General features: G+C 36.9%; 1 protein-coding gene across 7 annotated transcripts in view; it reads left to right on the top strand.

Annotated features, from left to right (window-relative positions):
- Positions 1-16,203, top strand: part of CEP170 (centrosomal protein 170) — a 100,544-nt gene that overhangs the window by 45,238 nt on the left and 39,103 nt on the right. For 6 of the 7 annotated variants that reach the window (XM_057414442.1, XM_057414440.1, XM_057414437.1 and 3 more), the window contains 2 exons: positions 3,011-3,484; positions 6,119-6,750. In XM_057414442.1, the coding sequence (XP_057270425.1) occupies positions 3,011-3,484; positions 6,119-6,750 (1,106 nt within the window). The remainder of the gene's footprint in view (positions 1-3,010; positions 3,485-6,118; positions 6,751-16,203) is intronic. The other variant, XM_057414441.1, reaches the window with a different exon arrangement.

Raw genomic sequence — 16,203 nt, 5'->3', positions numbered from 1 at the left:
GGAAAAGCATTAGCTAGAGTATTCTTGGAATGCAACAGCACAATATAAAAACTGTCTGAATTTTTATTATCTTCTGTATTTGCAACAGCTACTTTTAGAAAAAATGTAATAGCTGTTACCTGCATCAGAATTGTATTATCCTGTTGGTATCCAAGCACGGCAATAATAAAGAATGTGCATGATTTTCAATATCACTCCATAACAGTGTTTCCAGCTATGATGTTGTCATTTAAATATGTGTATTTCTGTATCAAACTACCCTCCTTTCTTATTTTTCAATTTTTAACCTTTTCCTAAATCTTCACAAAAAGCATGTGTTTGTGAAGAACAGCATAGGTGCATTATGCCATTCTGCATCCTTTACCCCTTAAACTCCTAACCTCCATATATGTTTCTGTTGCAACTGTATTGCCTAATAGTTGTGTACACAAAGGTTAACCATCGCAGCTGATCTACTCTGGCTATTTTTATAATAGCCATAATCTATTAATTGCATTCTTATTCCCTTACTTGGCAACCTAAAGTGATTTCTTAAAAATCCTAATGTGGTTTATTGCAAATAATGTAAGAACTATTCAGAAATCTGTAGCTGGAATGTAACTTGCTATTGCTGGTAACCTCATAGAGTCATAGAATAGTTAGGGTTGGAAAGGACCTTAAGATCATCTAGTTCCAACCCCCCTGACATGGACAGGGACACCTCACACTAAACCATCTCACCCAAGATCCCGTCCAGCGTGGCCTTGAGCACTGCCAGGGTTGGAGCATTCACATCTTCTTTGGGCAACCTGTTCCAATGCCTCACCACCCTCACAGCGATCTCCTCCCATATCCACCTTAAACTTCCCCTGTTTAAGTTTGAAGCCATTACCCCTTGTCCTATCACTACAGACCCTAATGAACAGTCCCTCCCCATCACCCTTATAAGCCCCCTTCAGGAACCGGAAGGCTGCTATGAGGTCTCCACGCAGCCTTCTCTTCTCCAGGCTGAACAGCCCCAACTTTCTCAGCCTGTCTTCCTATGGGAGGTGCTCCAGTCCCCTGATCATCTTCATGGCCCTCCTCTGGACTTGTTCCAGCTGTTCCATGTCCTTTTTATGTTGAGGACACCAGAACTGCACACAATACTCCAGGTGAGGTCTCATGAGAGCAGAGTAGAGGGGCAGGATCACCTCCTTCGACCTGCTGGTCACGCTGCTTTTGATGCAGCCCAGGATACGGTTGGCTTTCTGGGCTGCGAGCGCACACTGAAGCCGGCTCATGTTCATTTTCTCATCCACCAACACCCCCAAGTCCTTCTCTGCAGGGCTGCTCTGAATCTCTTCTCTGCCCAACCTGTAGCTGTACCTGGGATTGCTCTGACCCAGGTGTAGGACCTTGCACTTGTCGTGGTTAAACTGGTGGCATCAGCCCACTTCACCAGTGTGTCAAGGTTCCTCTGGATGGCATTCCTTCCCTCCAGGGTATCAACCGAACCACACAGCTTGGTGTCATCGGCAAACTTGCTGAGGGCGCACTCAATCCCACTGTCCATGTCAGCGACAAAGATGTTGAACAAGACCGGTCCCAACACCGATCCCTGAGGGACACCACTCATTACTGGTCTCCAGCCTGACATTGAGCCATTGACCACAACTCTTTGTGTGCGGCCATCCAGCCAGTTCTTTATCTGCCGAGTGGTCCATCCATCAAATTGATGTCTCTCCAATTTAGAGACAAGGATGTTGTGCGGGACAGTGTCAAATGCTTTGCACAAGTCCAGATAGATGACCTCAACTGCTCTACACCTGTCCATCAGTTCTGTAGCCCCATCATAGAAGGCCACCAAATTGGTCAGGCAGGATTTCCCCTTAGTGAAGCCATGCTGGCTGTCACCAAGCCCCTTGTTGATTTTCATGTGCCTTAGCATGCCTTCCAGCAGAATCTGCTCCAAGATTTTGCCAGGCACAGAGGTGAGACTGACTGGTCTGTAGTTCAAACCTGTAGTTGAACCTGTAGTTCAACCTTCTGTTGCTTATGGCACATCTCTACGCCAGATATTTTGGCTAGCTTACCAGTCTATGAAATGCAACCAGAAGGTTTGTGTTCTTAAAGGTGCATTGGTAGCTTTGCTGCAACCGCAAGAAGCTTTAAACTTACTTCAGGCTGTAAAGTGGGACTTCCAATTACTACCCTATGCTTTTTCCACATTCTTCTTCCTTTACCCAGTTACAGCATGGTTTCGTGACATTCTGCATGCTTTCAGCTATTGTTACTTTTTCTGTTCATCTACAAATTATGGAGACAAGTAAAAATAAAGAAGATGACATTAGGATTTATCTTGATTCTTTCATTTTTATCTTTTGTAGAAACAAGTAAAAGTAAAGCAGATGACATTAGGATTTATCTTGTTTCTTTCATTTTTATCTTTTGTAGAAATGTAGAGCGCTTGAATTCCAAAACACTTTCCAAAGCATTTTTCCAGTGCTTATCAGTGATAAACTTTTCAAGACAGAATTAATGTTTATCTTGTGTTGATGTGTGAACTGTCTTTCTAAAGAATTTTACCAAAGTTATACTAGCTATCCACTGCAGGAGATGGAAGCCAGATTATTAGTGCTTGTTTGGGGTGCACCTTGATGTGGTAGTTTCCAGTAAATTAGAACTCCACTAAAGATCATCTCAACTATTTCTGTAATGTAACTTACCCATTTTCCAGGTGTTAATAACTCATCTGACCTTTACATCATCTAAAAATACTTGGAATGTAAATTTCTCTTGACAAATTCAAGGTGAGCTTTTTGACACTTTATACTCCTTCCAGCCAAAGCTCATGCTGTCTTTTCAATAATACTTTTTATATGTAATTCTGGACTTACTTTTTCTGGAACAGGGCTGCTCAGTCTTCTCCACAATCTTACTGTTTGTTCCAGAAATTACTCAAATGGCCTTTACAGGAGTTCAGAAATTTCTTGAAGAACTTGAAGTTCCCAAGTATTGTGAAATCTATTTTTTTTATTTTTCTTAATAGGATCCAGCACAGATGCCAAGCAAGCTGAGGAGCAACCTGCAGCTGCAAGTGAAGACCTTTATCCTTTCTGTAGGGAGCCAAGTTATTTTGAAATCCCTACAAAAGAATTCCAGCCACCTTCACAGGTAGCAGAGAGCACGATTCATGAAATTCCAACAAAAGACACCCAAAACTCCCATGCATCAGGTGCAGGGCACGCTTCCTTTACTATTGAATTTGATGACAACACTCCTGGAAAAGTAACAATCAAAGATCACGTGACTAAATTCACGTCAGAACAGCGTCACAAGTCAAAAAAGCCTTCCTCCAGTGGGCAGGACCTGCCTGGGCTTCAAACAGTAATGATGGCTGCAGAAAGCAAAGTAGCAGATTGGCTAGCACAGAACAATCCTCCTAGAATGATATGGGAACCAACAGATGAGGATTCCAAAAGTATTAAAAGTGACGTTCCAGTGTACTTGAAGAGACTGAAAGGTAAAGTGTATAATTCCAGCTATGCTTATTTCTGACAGCAATGATTCCTCAGCAGCATCCAGTGAGTGAGTGGATCCCTGAGCCCCTGAGGAGTTCAATTGAAACCACAGATACTCCACATAAATGCAGGGATCTGTGCTGGAAAATTCTACTGCAGTATTAAATCTTGAAAAGAGGATAGGAAAGGAAATCCTAAATCATCTTAAAATAGCTATGCTAACTGGAGATACTCTAGTATCGCTAAAAACATCAGGTGTATTTAAAACATTGGTATTGAAAGGGAAAAGGAAGAAACCCAAACCTTAGTTAAATTTTATATATTTCACTTTTTTTATGCATTACTTTAAAATTTGCTTTTTAGAGTCAAAGCTGTGAAGTTCAATTTATGCTTTTAGCAACTCTTCCAATAGCACATGTTCTGTGAATATTCATGTGCTCTAAATATATAATTTCTGGCAAAGAATACATCGTACAGATATTCTGCTTAAATATATCATGTATGATGGAGTCAGGTTTGAGTCGGAAATCTGAAATAGATCAAGAGCTTCAATTTTTATAATAACCTTGCAGAAGATGGTATTTATGAGAGCGCTGCTATTGAATGGAGTTTCAGGTGATTATGCATGTTCATTTACTTCAGCCAGTGACACTTCAAATAAAATTAAATCAAATGTTAAACATGATAAGTTTACTTTCTTTTGGATGCCACTTAGCAGAATAGAGAAGAAAGTAGTTTTGATGTTCAGATGAAGATGTGACATTCAAATTTTCAGGATGAAAACTTCTGAAGAACTTTTTCAAGTCTCTTATTTTCTGTATTTAATTTCAGCAGGTTGACCTGCAATTCCCATTTACCTTAATTCTGCAACATTGTCATTTCTAGCTTTTAAACCAGCTGTGACTGGGTGCAACATGCCTTGTCTTACTGATCACAAGTCTGCTTTTCAAAGCTGACTTTTCCAAATTAAGCTAAAAAAATATTTTGAAAACAGAATCGTATCAATGTGCTAGCATTATGATAATAGTATAATATGTCTTCCAGAGTATATCACAGAGTATTCTTTGGTCCTTATGATACTGTATTGTATTTATGAATATTCTTTAAAATATTAGCCATGTCACTTTGATAAACAGGAAGGGCTTTGTTTACAAAGCCTTCATTCACCTTTCCCTGTCAGAAACTCGAAGTTTGATAAAATTTTATCTGAAAGAGATGTAAACTATGTGGTGCATATGGCCATAAAAAAGATCTGATTTTTTTGAATTTTCTGTAGTCTGTTTGTATTCTCACTCATTACTTGTACTTCTTCAAATCATAAAGGTAAAGAATATAAGTAGTCACTTTGAAAGTTTGATTAAGGAAAAAAAAAAACAAAAAACCCCCAACCCTTTGTGTTTTTTCTCCTCATCTTTTTCTTACAATATCCTGTACTGAAGTCACACAGCTAAAATTATGTTATATGACTAACTAACTGTGGTGTTGATATGAATTGTTATTATGTGAAAGTATATGAACCATCACATCATTTTCTCAGGCATTTTAGAAGCAAGTAGAAGTCAAGAATGTAAGCAGGGATTTCAGTTGTATATTCAGTGCTGTTAGTCCAGTAAGCTTCCCAGTATATGATTACTATTTAACTGAATAGTAGATGCATATCTTAACTATGTAAGTGAGAAAACCTTAAAAAAGGCTGTCTTCTGGAGAACATAAAAAAAAATATCTTTTCCATTCTATGTATACATGAGCAAGACAATGCAAAAGAGTTCAAAGAAGGTAAAACAGTTCCTTCCCAAGAATTGACCTAAAACTTAAAAGTGTAGACACTTTACATGAAGCTGCTATGTGTTAAATGTGACTGTGTATGAGTATCCAGCCTTCCATGCATTTTCAGGTATCTTTGCAAATTATAGGCGTATACATGATTTATTAAATACTTATTCATAGTTCTCAAAGTAGTTTGTGGAATGAATAAGTAATAACCATTTTACATGCATACGTCAGATGGTGAGGGGAGTGAATGATGGAAAAGCTCATTGTACTTCTTGGAAAGAGTAATAAAGAATTCATTCCAATTTTCAGTAGACATTTCTCATGATAAACTGTTGTAAATGTGTGAGGACTCCAACAATATAAACTGTGTTTCTCAGTGGGTATTTTCAGCTGCTGGAAGGACTGTTTTAGGCTTTTCTTTTTCCTCTTAACACTGCCTAGAAGGTTTCAGTAGTCATTTATAATCAATTGGCTATGTAACAAAATTAGTATGATTTGGAAAAACACTATGGTACAGCTGGTAAAATACTATAGTACAGCTGGTAAAATACTACTTTTGTAAGTCACCGATAAGGATTCATAGATGAGAATATTGGTGAAAAGGTAATTCAAATGTACTGCTGTAACTGATCAACTTATAAAGTGATTCATTGTTTGACTCATAGCAAGTTGGATGCATTAGCAGGAGTTGTACAAAATTTACAGAGCCAGGTACTGAAAGTGATTGAAGTCTAAACAGAAAACCAGTTTAAAATTATTTCTCTCTTAGTTTCTTTTTTTATGTGTTGGGTTCAGGGGTTGGTTGGTTTGTTTGATTGATTGATTGATTGATTGTGCTACATATTCTTTTGCTTTGCTTATAGGGAATAAGCATGATGATGGTACACAAAGTGATTCAGAAAATGCTGGTGCACACCGGCATTACAGTAAGAGGGCAGCACTTGAAGAGCACTTAAGGCATCATCACACAGAGATGAAGTCACATCAGAAAGTCCATTCCTCAGAAAAGCAGCAAGAGCAAGCTGGTTTGAGCCAGACTGCTTTTATGATTGAGTTTTTTGATGAAGACCATCCTCGAAAGAGACGGTCTTACTCTTTTTCTCAGAATGTAGGAGGTCAATGCCCAGAATCTCCATCTCCAGCGCCTCATGCGCGAGCTGAAAGAGTGAAACCTACATCAGGAGAGAAACCAGTCCCTTCATCTGTGCAAGCTAGCTCATCACACCATAGAGCAGTACATGGTGTTCATGCAAAACTTCTAAAACAAAAATCAGAAGAACCCTCATTGCCTGTCCTACAAGCTGCATTGTTAAGGAGTTCAGGAAGCCTTGGGCACAGGCCTAGTCAGAAGCAGGAGATGGACAAAAAGTTGAAAAGCCAGCATATTTCTGCTGAAAAAGACAATGAGGATGACCAGAGTGACAAAGGTACTTACACTATTGAGTTGGAAAATCCCAATTCTGAAGAAATGGAAGCCCGTAAAATGATTGACAAGGTGAGAAACCTAAAATGTATACTGATGTTAAAGTGGTATATGATGTGTGGGCAAGTCTACCGCTTCAGTTCTGCTGGAAGCTGCTACAAGAGCACAAGTTTTTAAGCCAGTCTATAATGATGAAAAATGGAATGTCATAAAAGCATCAGCAGGCATTTGGCTGAAAAATATTCCTGTTTGAAACTGCTGTTCTTTTAGTTTGGTAGTTTTAATGTGTTTTCAAAATATTTAAGTGCTGTAAGAGTACTAGACAACAGAATTCAAATAACTGGTATTTTTATAAGACTTGTTAGAGTTGAATTTTTTATGTCTCTGTGAAATACTCACCTGCTCTTAAACTTCTATGGTCTCTGTAGTTTTCAGTATATAAACTGATTCCATCCAAATTAGTATCTAGAAAGAGATTGCAAATGTTTTCTATACCTTTTAAAAAAAGTATATTCAATAACATTAACTTCAATTTCAACATCATTGTAAATGGTAAGTATTAGAATACTTTCATTTTCCAGAAATGTTTGATAGTAAGTAATTTTCCTAGTTTGACTATGGTTATATATTTCATTAGGCTTAGGAATCTTATGATGACCACGTAATTTTTGCTTCTTGGTAACAATACAGATAACAATATAAATAATAATATAAATAACAATATAAGTCATAGTTGCAGTTAAATCACTGCAAATAACTCTCTGGATTCATCAGGAAGATATGGGTAAGAGAAGCTATGTCTAATTGTTTGGCTTAGCTGGCTCTTGAAAAGGATTTTTGTTCATCCATTTTTGTTTTTTCCCTAAACAGGTTTAGAGTCCTGGCATTCACTTCTAGGCATTTCTTCTGGCCAATTTTACAGGAAATTAATCACTTAATTGTTATGAAATTATCTAAGGATTGATTTTGTGTGTTTAAAACTTTTTCAGAGCTCGACAAATACATTAATACATTTAGAATTAATTCTGGATAAATGTTGAAAATAGTTTTTGAAATACAAGCTAGCTTCACCGGATTGAGTTCATAGAAAAATCCTGACATAATGGGGCAATGGGAAATTTTACTACAGATTGTTTTATTTTATAACAGGTGTTTGTGGAGCTTTTGTGGAGGATGGGGATTAAATAAAGAGAATTGTCTTCAATAAAATTATGAAGACTGTGGTTTCATCTCTTACGGGTTCTGTAAAGGAGACTTCTGACTTCTTTGAGTCAATATTCAAAGAGCTTCTTAGAACCATTATTAAGTATTCCAGATGAAGCAAGTGAATATTAAGGAACATAATTGCTTTGACTTGGTAACTACAAATATTTACATTTGATTCTTAATTTATAAATTTTCAGTTACATTGCATCAGAAAATGTGTAAATCCTCTTTTTGCCAAGTATAGTTGTGCAATAGGATTTATTTGGAAAACAGAAAAAATAATAACATTTGGAAATAAACAATTTATATACTTTATAAGAATGTCAATACCATCTAATGTTTAATAAGATTTCAAATTACTTGAAGTCTTTAATGTCGGGTCAGGACATCCACAGTCTAGATTTTGTTGGAAAAAAGTCTGATCTCTTATAGGAGAGATTCAGGAACAGGAGGTGAATGTAGACATTAGGTATGGTAGTAAAGTATTGGTTAATATCCTTAGTGTTGAATTATATCATAAATACCCTTTACTGCTAACCTAAAAAGTGTCACCATTAGAAATTAAATATTTACTAGGAAGTAAAGCAGAGATGGTTTTTATTTGAGATCTTCTGTATCTTTTCACTTAGTATCTGTACTGAAGTGTTAATGAACAGTATATTTTTACACCCAGTTCAAAGAATCCTGCTGCACAATTCATATTTGCTTTAGTAGTATGAAAGAAGTATAACATTTTTATGAAGTGCAGAAAAACAGCCAGTGAAGAAAATCAAAACCAAGTGGAAGCCAAAAGTTCTTCCTGCAGCTAAGTTCAGTTTTGCTTCAATCCTGTTTTAATTTCTAATGCTGTGGATTCTGTTACTTTGCTAAAGGTAGATAAGTGAGGAATTAAGACAAGGACTTTTGTTAGCCTGTTGACTGCTGTACCTTTTATTGAGGAATTAAGAGAATTATTGATATATATTATATCAATAATTCCAGTATAACATCTCCTTTTTTTTGTCAAGTCACTCCTTTTTCTGAGCAGTTATGATGCCTGCTCAATTGAGTCTCATTTAAAACAGTCTGTTGGGTCATAAGATTAACTGAAATTCAAGTGTCGTATTTGTTAGGATTGGGGTGAAAATGCTCTACAAATACCGAGGATAACTTTCTAAAACATTTGCACAAATAATGCAGGCTTGTCAGTAACAGTTTACACTAGAGTGGTGCTAAGATCCATGAGTGGTTTACCTAAAGAATTTTCTATGGAATAAAATACTTCTGGGCTTGAGGTTTTTTTCTCTTTTACTGGAGGAAAGAGAATGAGCAGAATATCTGAAGATTACTTTCAGTGTGACTCATTCACTTGAGAAGCCTCAGCATTAGCCTTATTCCTGTAGGCAGAGTCTACTCTTTTCTCTAGAAAGGAATGTCAGAACAAATCACAAATGCAAGAGTGGCATTAACTTGTCAAAAATCAAGGCGTGATTAATATTGCTTCTTTGAGGTAAGAATCCAAGAGAGAGAGGCAGGGAAAAAAAAACCAACCTAAAATTCTCAAGAAAAAAAAGGAAAAAAAACACCTATCTACAGAATTTTAAAAAGGGAAGGAAAGAGGTTAATGTTGAGCTATATTATTCCCTTCAAAAGTACCTTTATTGCTTAATGTAGCCTCTTATTAAAGACTCTAGACTCAAGGAAAATAGATACTTATGTGAAAAGATTTTAAAAATCCGGAAAGCATGCTCTCCTGCTTATTCAACATCCTGATTTCATTTAAATTGCTAAGGATCCATTTCTTCCTCTCCTACTCTTTCAGTGTCTTAAGAAAAAAGGTATTGCCTCTGCAGCAGAAAAGGAGTAGACTAACAAACACCACATTATATTTTCCTTGACCATTGTAAAGCCTAGCTTTTGAAGAGAGCCTGTAGTGACAGGACAAGGGGTAACGGGTTAAAACTTAAACAGGGGAAGTTTAGATTGGATATAAGGAGGAAATTCTTTCCTATTAGGGTGGTGAGGCACTGGAATGGGTTGCCCAGGGAGGTTGTGAATGCTCCATCCCTGGCAGTGTTCATGACCAGGTTAGACAAAGCCTTGGGTGAGATGGTTTAGTGTGAGGTGTCCCTGCCCAAGGCAGGGGTGTTGGAACTAGATGATCTTAAGGTCCTTTCCAACCCTAATGATTCTATGATTCTAAGAGAATGTGGTTCTTTTTTGTTTTTGCTTGAACAAATTTCATTTCCTGATCCTTCTGAATGGAAAGATTTGTCAAGAGTTCCCATTGTAGAGATAGTAGTTGTGATTTGGAAACAATCTTCAGCTGTTACCCACCCTAGCTCACTTCTGTCAATTGTCTGGCGAGAACAGCTTACCTACATAGGTCCAGCTTTGTCGGTTCCACAAGTATCACAAACCCATGCACACAAACTTCATCCTGTATTATAGACATTTTCTCTGAAACACACATTTTATTTTTTAGTAACTTGACATTATTACTATTTCTTTCAAATTTGGTTGTGTTGGTTTTTTTTTTTTTGATACATAGAAACTGAGTGAATACTGTCAGTATTACTGGTTTGCAAATGTGCTACACATTTCCCTCTTCTGTCACTAGTTTATTTGCATTCGCTGTTCCTCACAAACTCATGTTCTTATTTAAATAGAGAAGACTTGAAAAATGCCAATAAACCTTGCCTCCTAAAAGTTCTTTCATTAGCCAGTGATTTTCTATTCAGGTATACAAATGTCACTTCATAAAGAAGTCTGAATTGGTTACTAGGCAAACAGGTTTTGAAAACAAATCCGTTAATAACGTGAAAGAGAATTATTCTTGAATAATAGCTTCTGGCTCTCTATAGTTGTTGAGCTCTTCAAAATTACCACTGAGAGTAATTTTATCAATGTGTAAAGAAGAAAAGCTGCTCTTACGTACTCCAAAGACTGCCTTGAACATACCAGCCATCCAATATTCTTTACACAAAAAGCTTCAGAAAGCCACAACTCATTCTAGCACAATAGTACTCTGATTGTTGCAGCTAACGGCAAAGTATAAAATAAACCAAATTCGGGATCTTGATTTGATTTAGAATACGTTTTCAGTTTTAACACATAAAATACACAGTTAAATGGGGCACAGTCATACTTTTTTTTTCTTCACATCCTGCCTTTTGGACAGGTTCAGTGCTTTCTTCTGTTAACACTTAGAATTTGCTCTTTAATTTACACAAAGTTGTAAATTTTCTGGTTTAGATTTTTTTTTTAAATAAATAAAATGTGTTCTATTGAAAGGAAGTTCTTCTCAGCAGTCATAGCAGGTAAAAAAAGTCTTCCTAGGCCACAGAACAGGTAAGTCTGTCAGTGGGTGGAAGAATTCAGAATGGTGTTTTTCCAGTTTTTCTTCCTTTTTGTTGATATAAAAAGGCTATTTTTTTTATAAAAAAGGGGGTGCCTTTATTGTTTGGTTTATGTAGGTTTGTTTCATTGTTCTTCAGCCAGTTTCAGTTCAGGATATTTCTGAATGGAAATACCTTGTAGAAATTAGTATAGCAGAGTTAAACTGTTCCATGCATGTGTGGAAAAGGAAGGACCAGAATAGAGGCTGTATGTATATTTCAGTTCTCATCAGCGTAGCTAACCAGGGAATCTAGAATGTAACAGCAGCTCATATGCATATGGAAACACTGGGCTTAGGTATTTCTTTGGTTCCAAAATTATTTTCTTCAAGTAGGTTATATTCATTTAAATTTCATGATAAATAACTTTGGTTTTCATTGATGGAGTAATTTTAGATCTCAAATTCAACATACTGATTCCTAAGCAGAAGTAAAACTTGAAAAAGAAGTACCAAAATCAAACCTCAATCTAGCTCTCAGCCATCTTCAAAAAGAGTTATTGTGACTGTTTAATGATTGTTTTAAAGTCTTTGTTACTGTAGATAGACCGTAATAGTAATGACCTTGATTTTAGTGCACATTATATACTATTCAAAGGGTATAAATATTCTGTTTATGTTATATTCTGTCTATAAGTATTGTTCTGGCATAATCTTGAGTGCATTTTCCTCTTTAAAGGTATGGAATAACTGATAATTTTGGAAGGCAAGCTATGTTGGTGTTCATATAGACAGCAGATTTTTCATTTTCTACATCTTTCTGCTTATGGTGATAGTTATATTTCAGGTTGATTTCAGGTCTGGGTTTGGTTGGCATTTTTTTGAGTATGTGTATGAATGGGAATCTATTCCAAAAGACATCTATAATGAAATGGAATCTCCTTACTCTTCTTCTCCCAGGGTATGTCTATTCATACCATATTATATTAGTGGCTAATGTATTCTTCAAGAACTGTGTACTTCTAAATGATTTGCTGTTGTTACTTGAAGTGTTCATAAACTTGTTTACCAGATCTTTTCTTCTCTGTTGCAAACCTTAAAGTTTTATCAGTAATCCCGCAGGTAGCATGAAACATTGTTTTAAGCATAAAATAAATGCTAGGTGAAGAATCGGGTGCTGTCAAGTTTACCATTAATGTTATGCTGAATATTTTGAAAGTAAGAGTGACAAAATCATCAGTAGGTATGATATTGCATTGTGACATTCCAATATATGTCTGATTCTGTGAGATATATAGACTAATTCAGATGTTTTCCATAATTTGCAAATAGTGTGCAGTGCACAGATTTTAAAACATGAAGCCATATACCAAATTAAAATATCTTTTTAAGAACTGCAAAGTTTATTAGAAAATGTATATCCTAAACTCTTTTAATAAACTGTTTTGGTCCAAAACCTAATATTTACAGTGCAAGTGGAGAAAGGAGGGGAAATGTTTTTCATTACAATGCTTAATATGCATGTTATTCTACTTCCTCTTGTTATGGAATTAGCATACATGTTATGGAACTCATCTTAGCAAATTTTTGTAAGATTGGAAATGACAAGCCACCTGAAAAGAATCAATAGGTAGCGGCTGAGTTGTGAGGTGGGGTGGGGGAATCTCAGCATGTTTCAGTGACTCTTTAAGGAAAAAAGACAGATGTCTGTTTTCAGGAAATTACTTTCAAGTCTTCTGTCTTTTCACACCCTCTCGGTTTAATTGTTTTACCATTGCTTCAGCAATTTCTTATAGAAAGATGCCTTTTAGCCCCATGGAGTGTTTTGGTCACAGAATGACCATATTGTGTGAATACAGTGCTGAAAAGGGAGTAGAACAGTTGAAGCCTACTGGGTCTTCTGAGCACATAAATTTAATCAAGAGTTCAGAGGATGTTTCTATTTTTCTTTTTCTTCCAAGGGAAGGAGTCTTACAGTCTTTGAACTTATTTTTTCCTTTTGAATTTGGAATTCTAAAGAGAATTAATTCTTCACTGTCGGAAATGGATACAAAATATGTATGCATGTAAATATGTAACTGGCGCCTGGTAAGAGGAAGTTATTAGACTTGGCATGTTGATCGTTTTCATTTACTTATGTAGCTTTTTTTAGGCCAGAGCGTCTTACATATGATTCTGTATCTTCAATATATAGTTAAAATGACATAAACAGCTTCTGTGAAAATCCATGGCTATTCATGAGATATGCCCTGCACAGAACACAGTCTGTTCGCCTGGGATGGCTAGGATAACTGCCAAGAACAAGCAAAAACTATTAAACTAAGATTTCTCAGAAGCAAGTTTGTTAAACACAGTTCTTGCAGTAGCTAAACACAAAAAGAGCTTCAGCACTGTGCTCTGGCTCATTACGCTTTCTCAAAGGTGGGAACAAATTGTTTGCCTTTTGTCTTTTCTATCTGATCAGTAATTGACTTCTAACAACCCATTTACTGTATATTATGGATGGCTGGACTACCCTCTTTGGAAGAATTATGAGGAGCTTAGTCTGAACACTAAGCACTTGCCAAGATGATCTGCAATATGGATCTGACGCCTCTTCCATTTCCCTGCTCTCTGGAGTCTTCTCTTCCTGTCAATCAAGCGTCCCCTGTGTGTGGCTTATTTACACTTTCTTCTTCTTGCTTAGTACATCCAAACTGTGTCCAAATCCAGCTTGTGTTTCCAAGACTGACTGTATCAGTTCACAGCTCAGCTTCTGAAATATACTTTTATTTGACTTCCCTGACAATCAAATACACTCATCATCTTCCTTTCCTCTAAAAAGTTATGAAACATAATTGCTATTATAATTTACGTTCCTGTCACTTTACAGTGGCAAATATCTTATTTCCAATTTATTCACTTGCTCTTTGCTTTATTTACGTGATCCTGTCTATAATTCACTGTCCAGTATGGCTCCTTGTCCCTTACCTGTGCTCTGCTTTGATGTAGTTTGCTTTTTATTAACTGTTCATCTTTGAATTCCCTGTTGCACACTTTTTGGCTTTTGTTCTGCCTCTTGTATACAGATTGCCTCCACTGAAACTGAGAGCGTTTAAATCATCATCTTTTTCAGATATGTCTCCAGATTGTGGCTGTAACTGTTGGTAGGATCTGAAATAATTGAAGGAGAATTATTCAAATACAGATGACCATCATTAACAGATATGTGCCTCGTTACAGCTCTCTGAATTGCAACTAGAATCTTTATTTGTTGCTTTTCTGTTAATCTTACTAATATCAGTAATTACTGCATATCCTTTATATTAAGACTACAGTGGTAAGACTACTGGGGAAACTTTAGAAACTCAAAAATTTAAAACTAGATAGGGTTCTTCAGATTTGTATTTTGAATAAGATTTATGCACCTAGTTTGTGTTAGTGCTCTTAGAAATACTTTCTAATTCTTCGTGCAGTAAGTAGCTAATCCTTTTGATTCAGGAAAAATGGTTCTGACCAGTTTTTGTTTAATTTCTAGAGTGTCTCATCCATATCAATAAACAGCTTCCGTGATTGTAAAGAATCATTGTTTTTGATAGTTAACCCTAACGTTATCATATTGACCTCTAATATATTTCATCTGTGATACAAAAATTCACCTGTTGGGGAGCAGGGGAGGAGGAGAAGAAGGAGAGTGAAGAAGACCAATTCCTGATCATGAAAGCTAGCTTGTGTTAAAGCTGTGTTTCAGCTATGGTGACAGGTAGGTGTGCTGTGAGTCATGAGCTGTTTTCGCAGGGAAATGCATATAGGCTGCCAAAACATATTACTCTGCTTTCTATAAAATTAGCCACTGCAGAAGAGGGCAGGGCACATGCTCAGACTTGGTCCTGTAGCTCATGTCCCCAGAAATACGCTAAGGCTTCTTGCACGGATTGCATCTTGTGTTACACACATTTTGTTAACTCATGTTTGTTATTGGATAAAAATTTTAAAAATTACTGGTTTATGTAAAGTTATATTTTTCAGTTACAATACTGAGAAAACTGGTGGTGAGATAAAGTAATTATTATTATCTATATTGAGGTGCAGTTCTTTTGCTGTCAGTTATTTCATACTTCACCTCTGTATTTGTCAGGCTGAGTTTGCATTCCAGCAAGTAACAGCATGATGCTTTGGGACTTGTTGAATTTTTAGCGTGGTGTTTTGTCCCTTTATTTTACTAGTTAGACCACAGAATGTAAATGGAGTATCACCAGGGAGTCTTTGGAGAGCTTACTGTTCATTGCTCTGAAATTGAAATGTATGTATCAGGAACTCTGTTGTCCCCTGCTGATTTAGGAGACTTTATTATGTGTCAGCCGTAGTGTTAGCGGTTCTGCAATAGAGAAATTAAGGGATTTCCCTTTGAGCTTTCTTAAGACTAGCTCTTCAAGGCTAACCTGAGACGCTAAGTTATTATCTAGGATCACTGTTATTAAGGCTCGTAGGATCACATAACGGGGAAAGAACCTTAGGACATCTCTAGTCCAACCCCGTGCTCAAAGCTGGACCAGCTTTGGGGTCAGACAGATTGCCCAGGACTTTACGCGTTTGGGTCTTCATGCCCTATAAGGACGGAGACTTGCTTGGCTGCCCTCAGAGTGAAAAAGCTTTACTTTATGTCCTGTCTGAACCTCTCTTGTTTCAACTTATATGAGTTATCCCTTGTCCTCCTGCCTTGCTCCACTGTGATGAATCTGGCCATCATCTTGGTGTGGTCCCCATAGGTACTGGGGGGCTGCTGTTAGGCACCCGCAAAGTCTTCCCTTCTTCAAACTGATCAAGTACAGCTTCCCCAGCGTCTCCACATAGGGCAAGTGCTTCAGCCTTGACCATCTTGGTGGGCCCTGCTGAGATCCCTCCAGTTAGACAGTGTCTCTCGTGTACCAGGGAGGATCAAAACTGAATGCAGTGTGACCTGTTAGTCCATTTGTTTAAGAGGTCAGCTGGATTGCAGATTAGACAAAATTATGTTAACTACA

This window comes from Pezoporus wallicus, unplaced genomic scaffold, assembly GCF_028554395.1.
Source record: "Pezoporus wallicus isolate ANWC-B61680 ecotype Strahan unplaced genomic scaffold, APGP_CSIRO_Pwel_v1 contig_8042, whole genome shotgun sequence".
NCBI lineage: Eukaryota > Metazoa > Chordata > Aves > Psittaciformes > Psittacidae > Pezoporus > Pezoporus wallicus.
The sequence above is the reverse complement of the archived record's forward strand: the minus strand, read 5'-3'. Positions and strand labels throughout refer to the sequence as shown.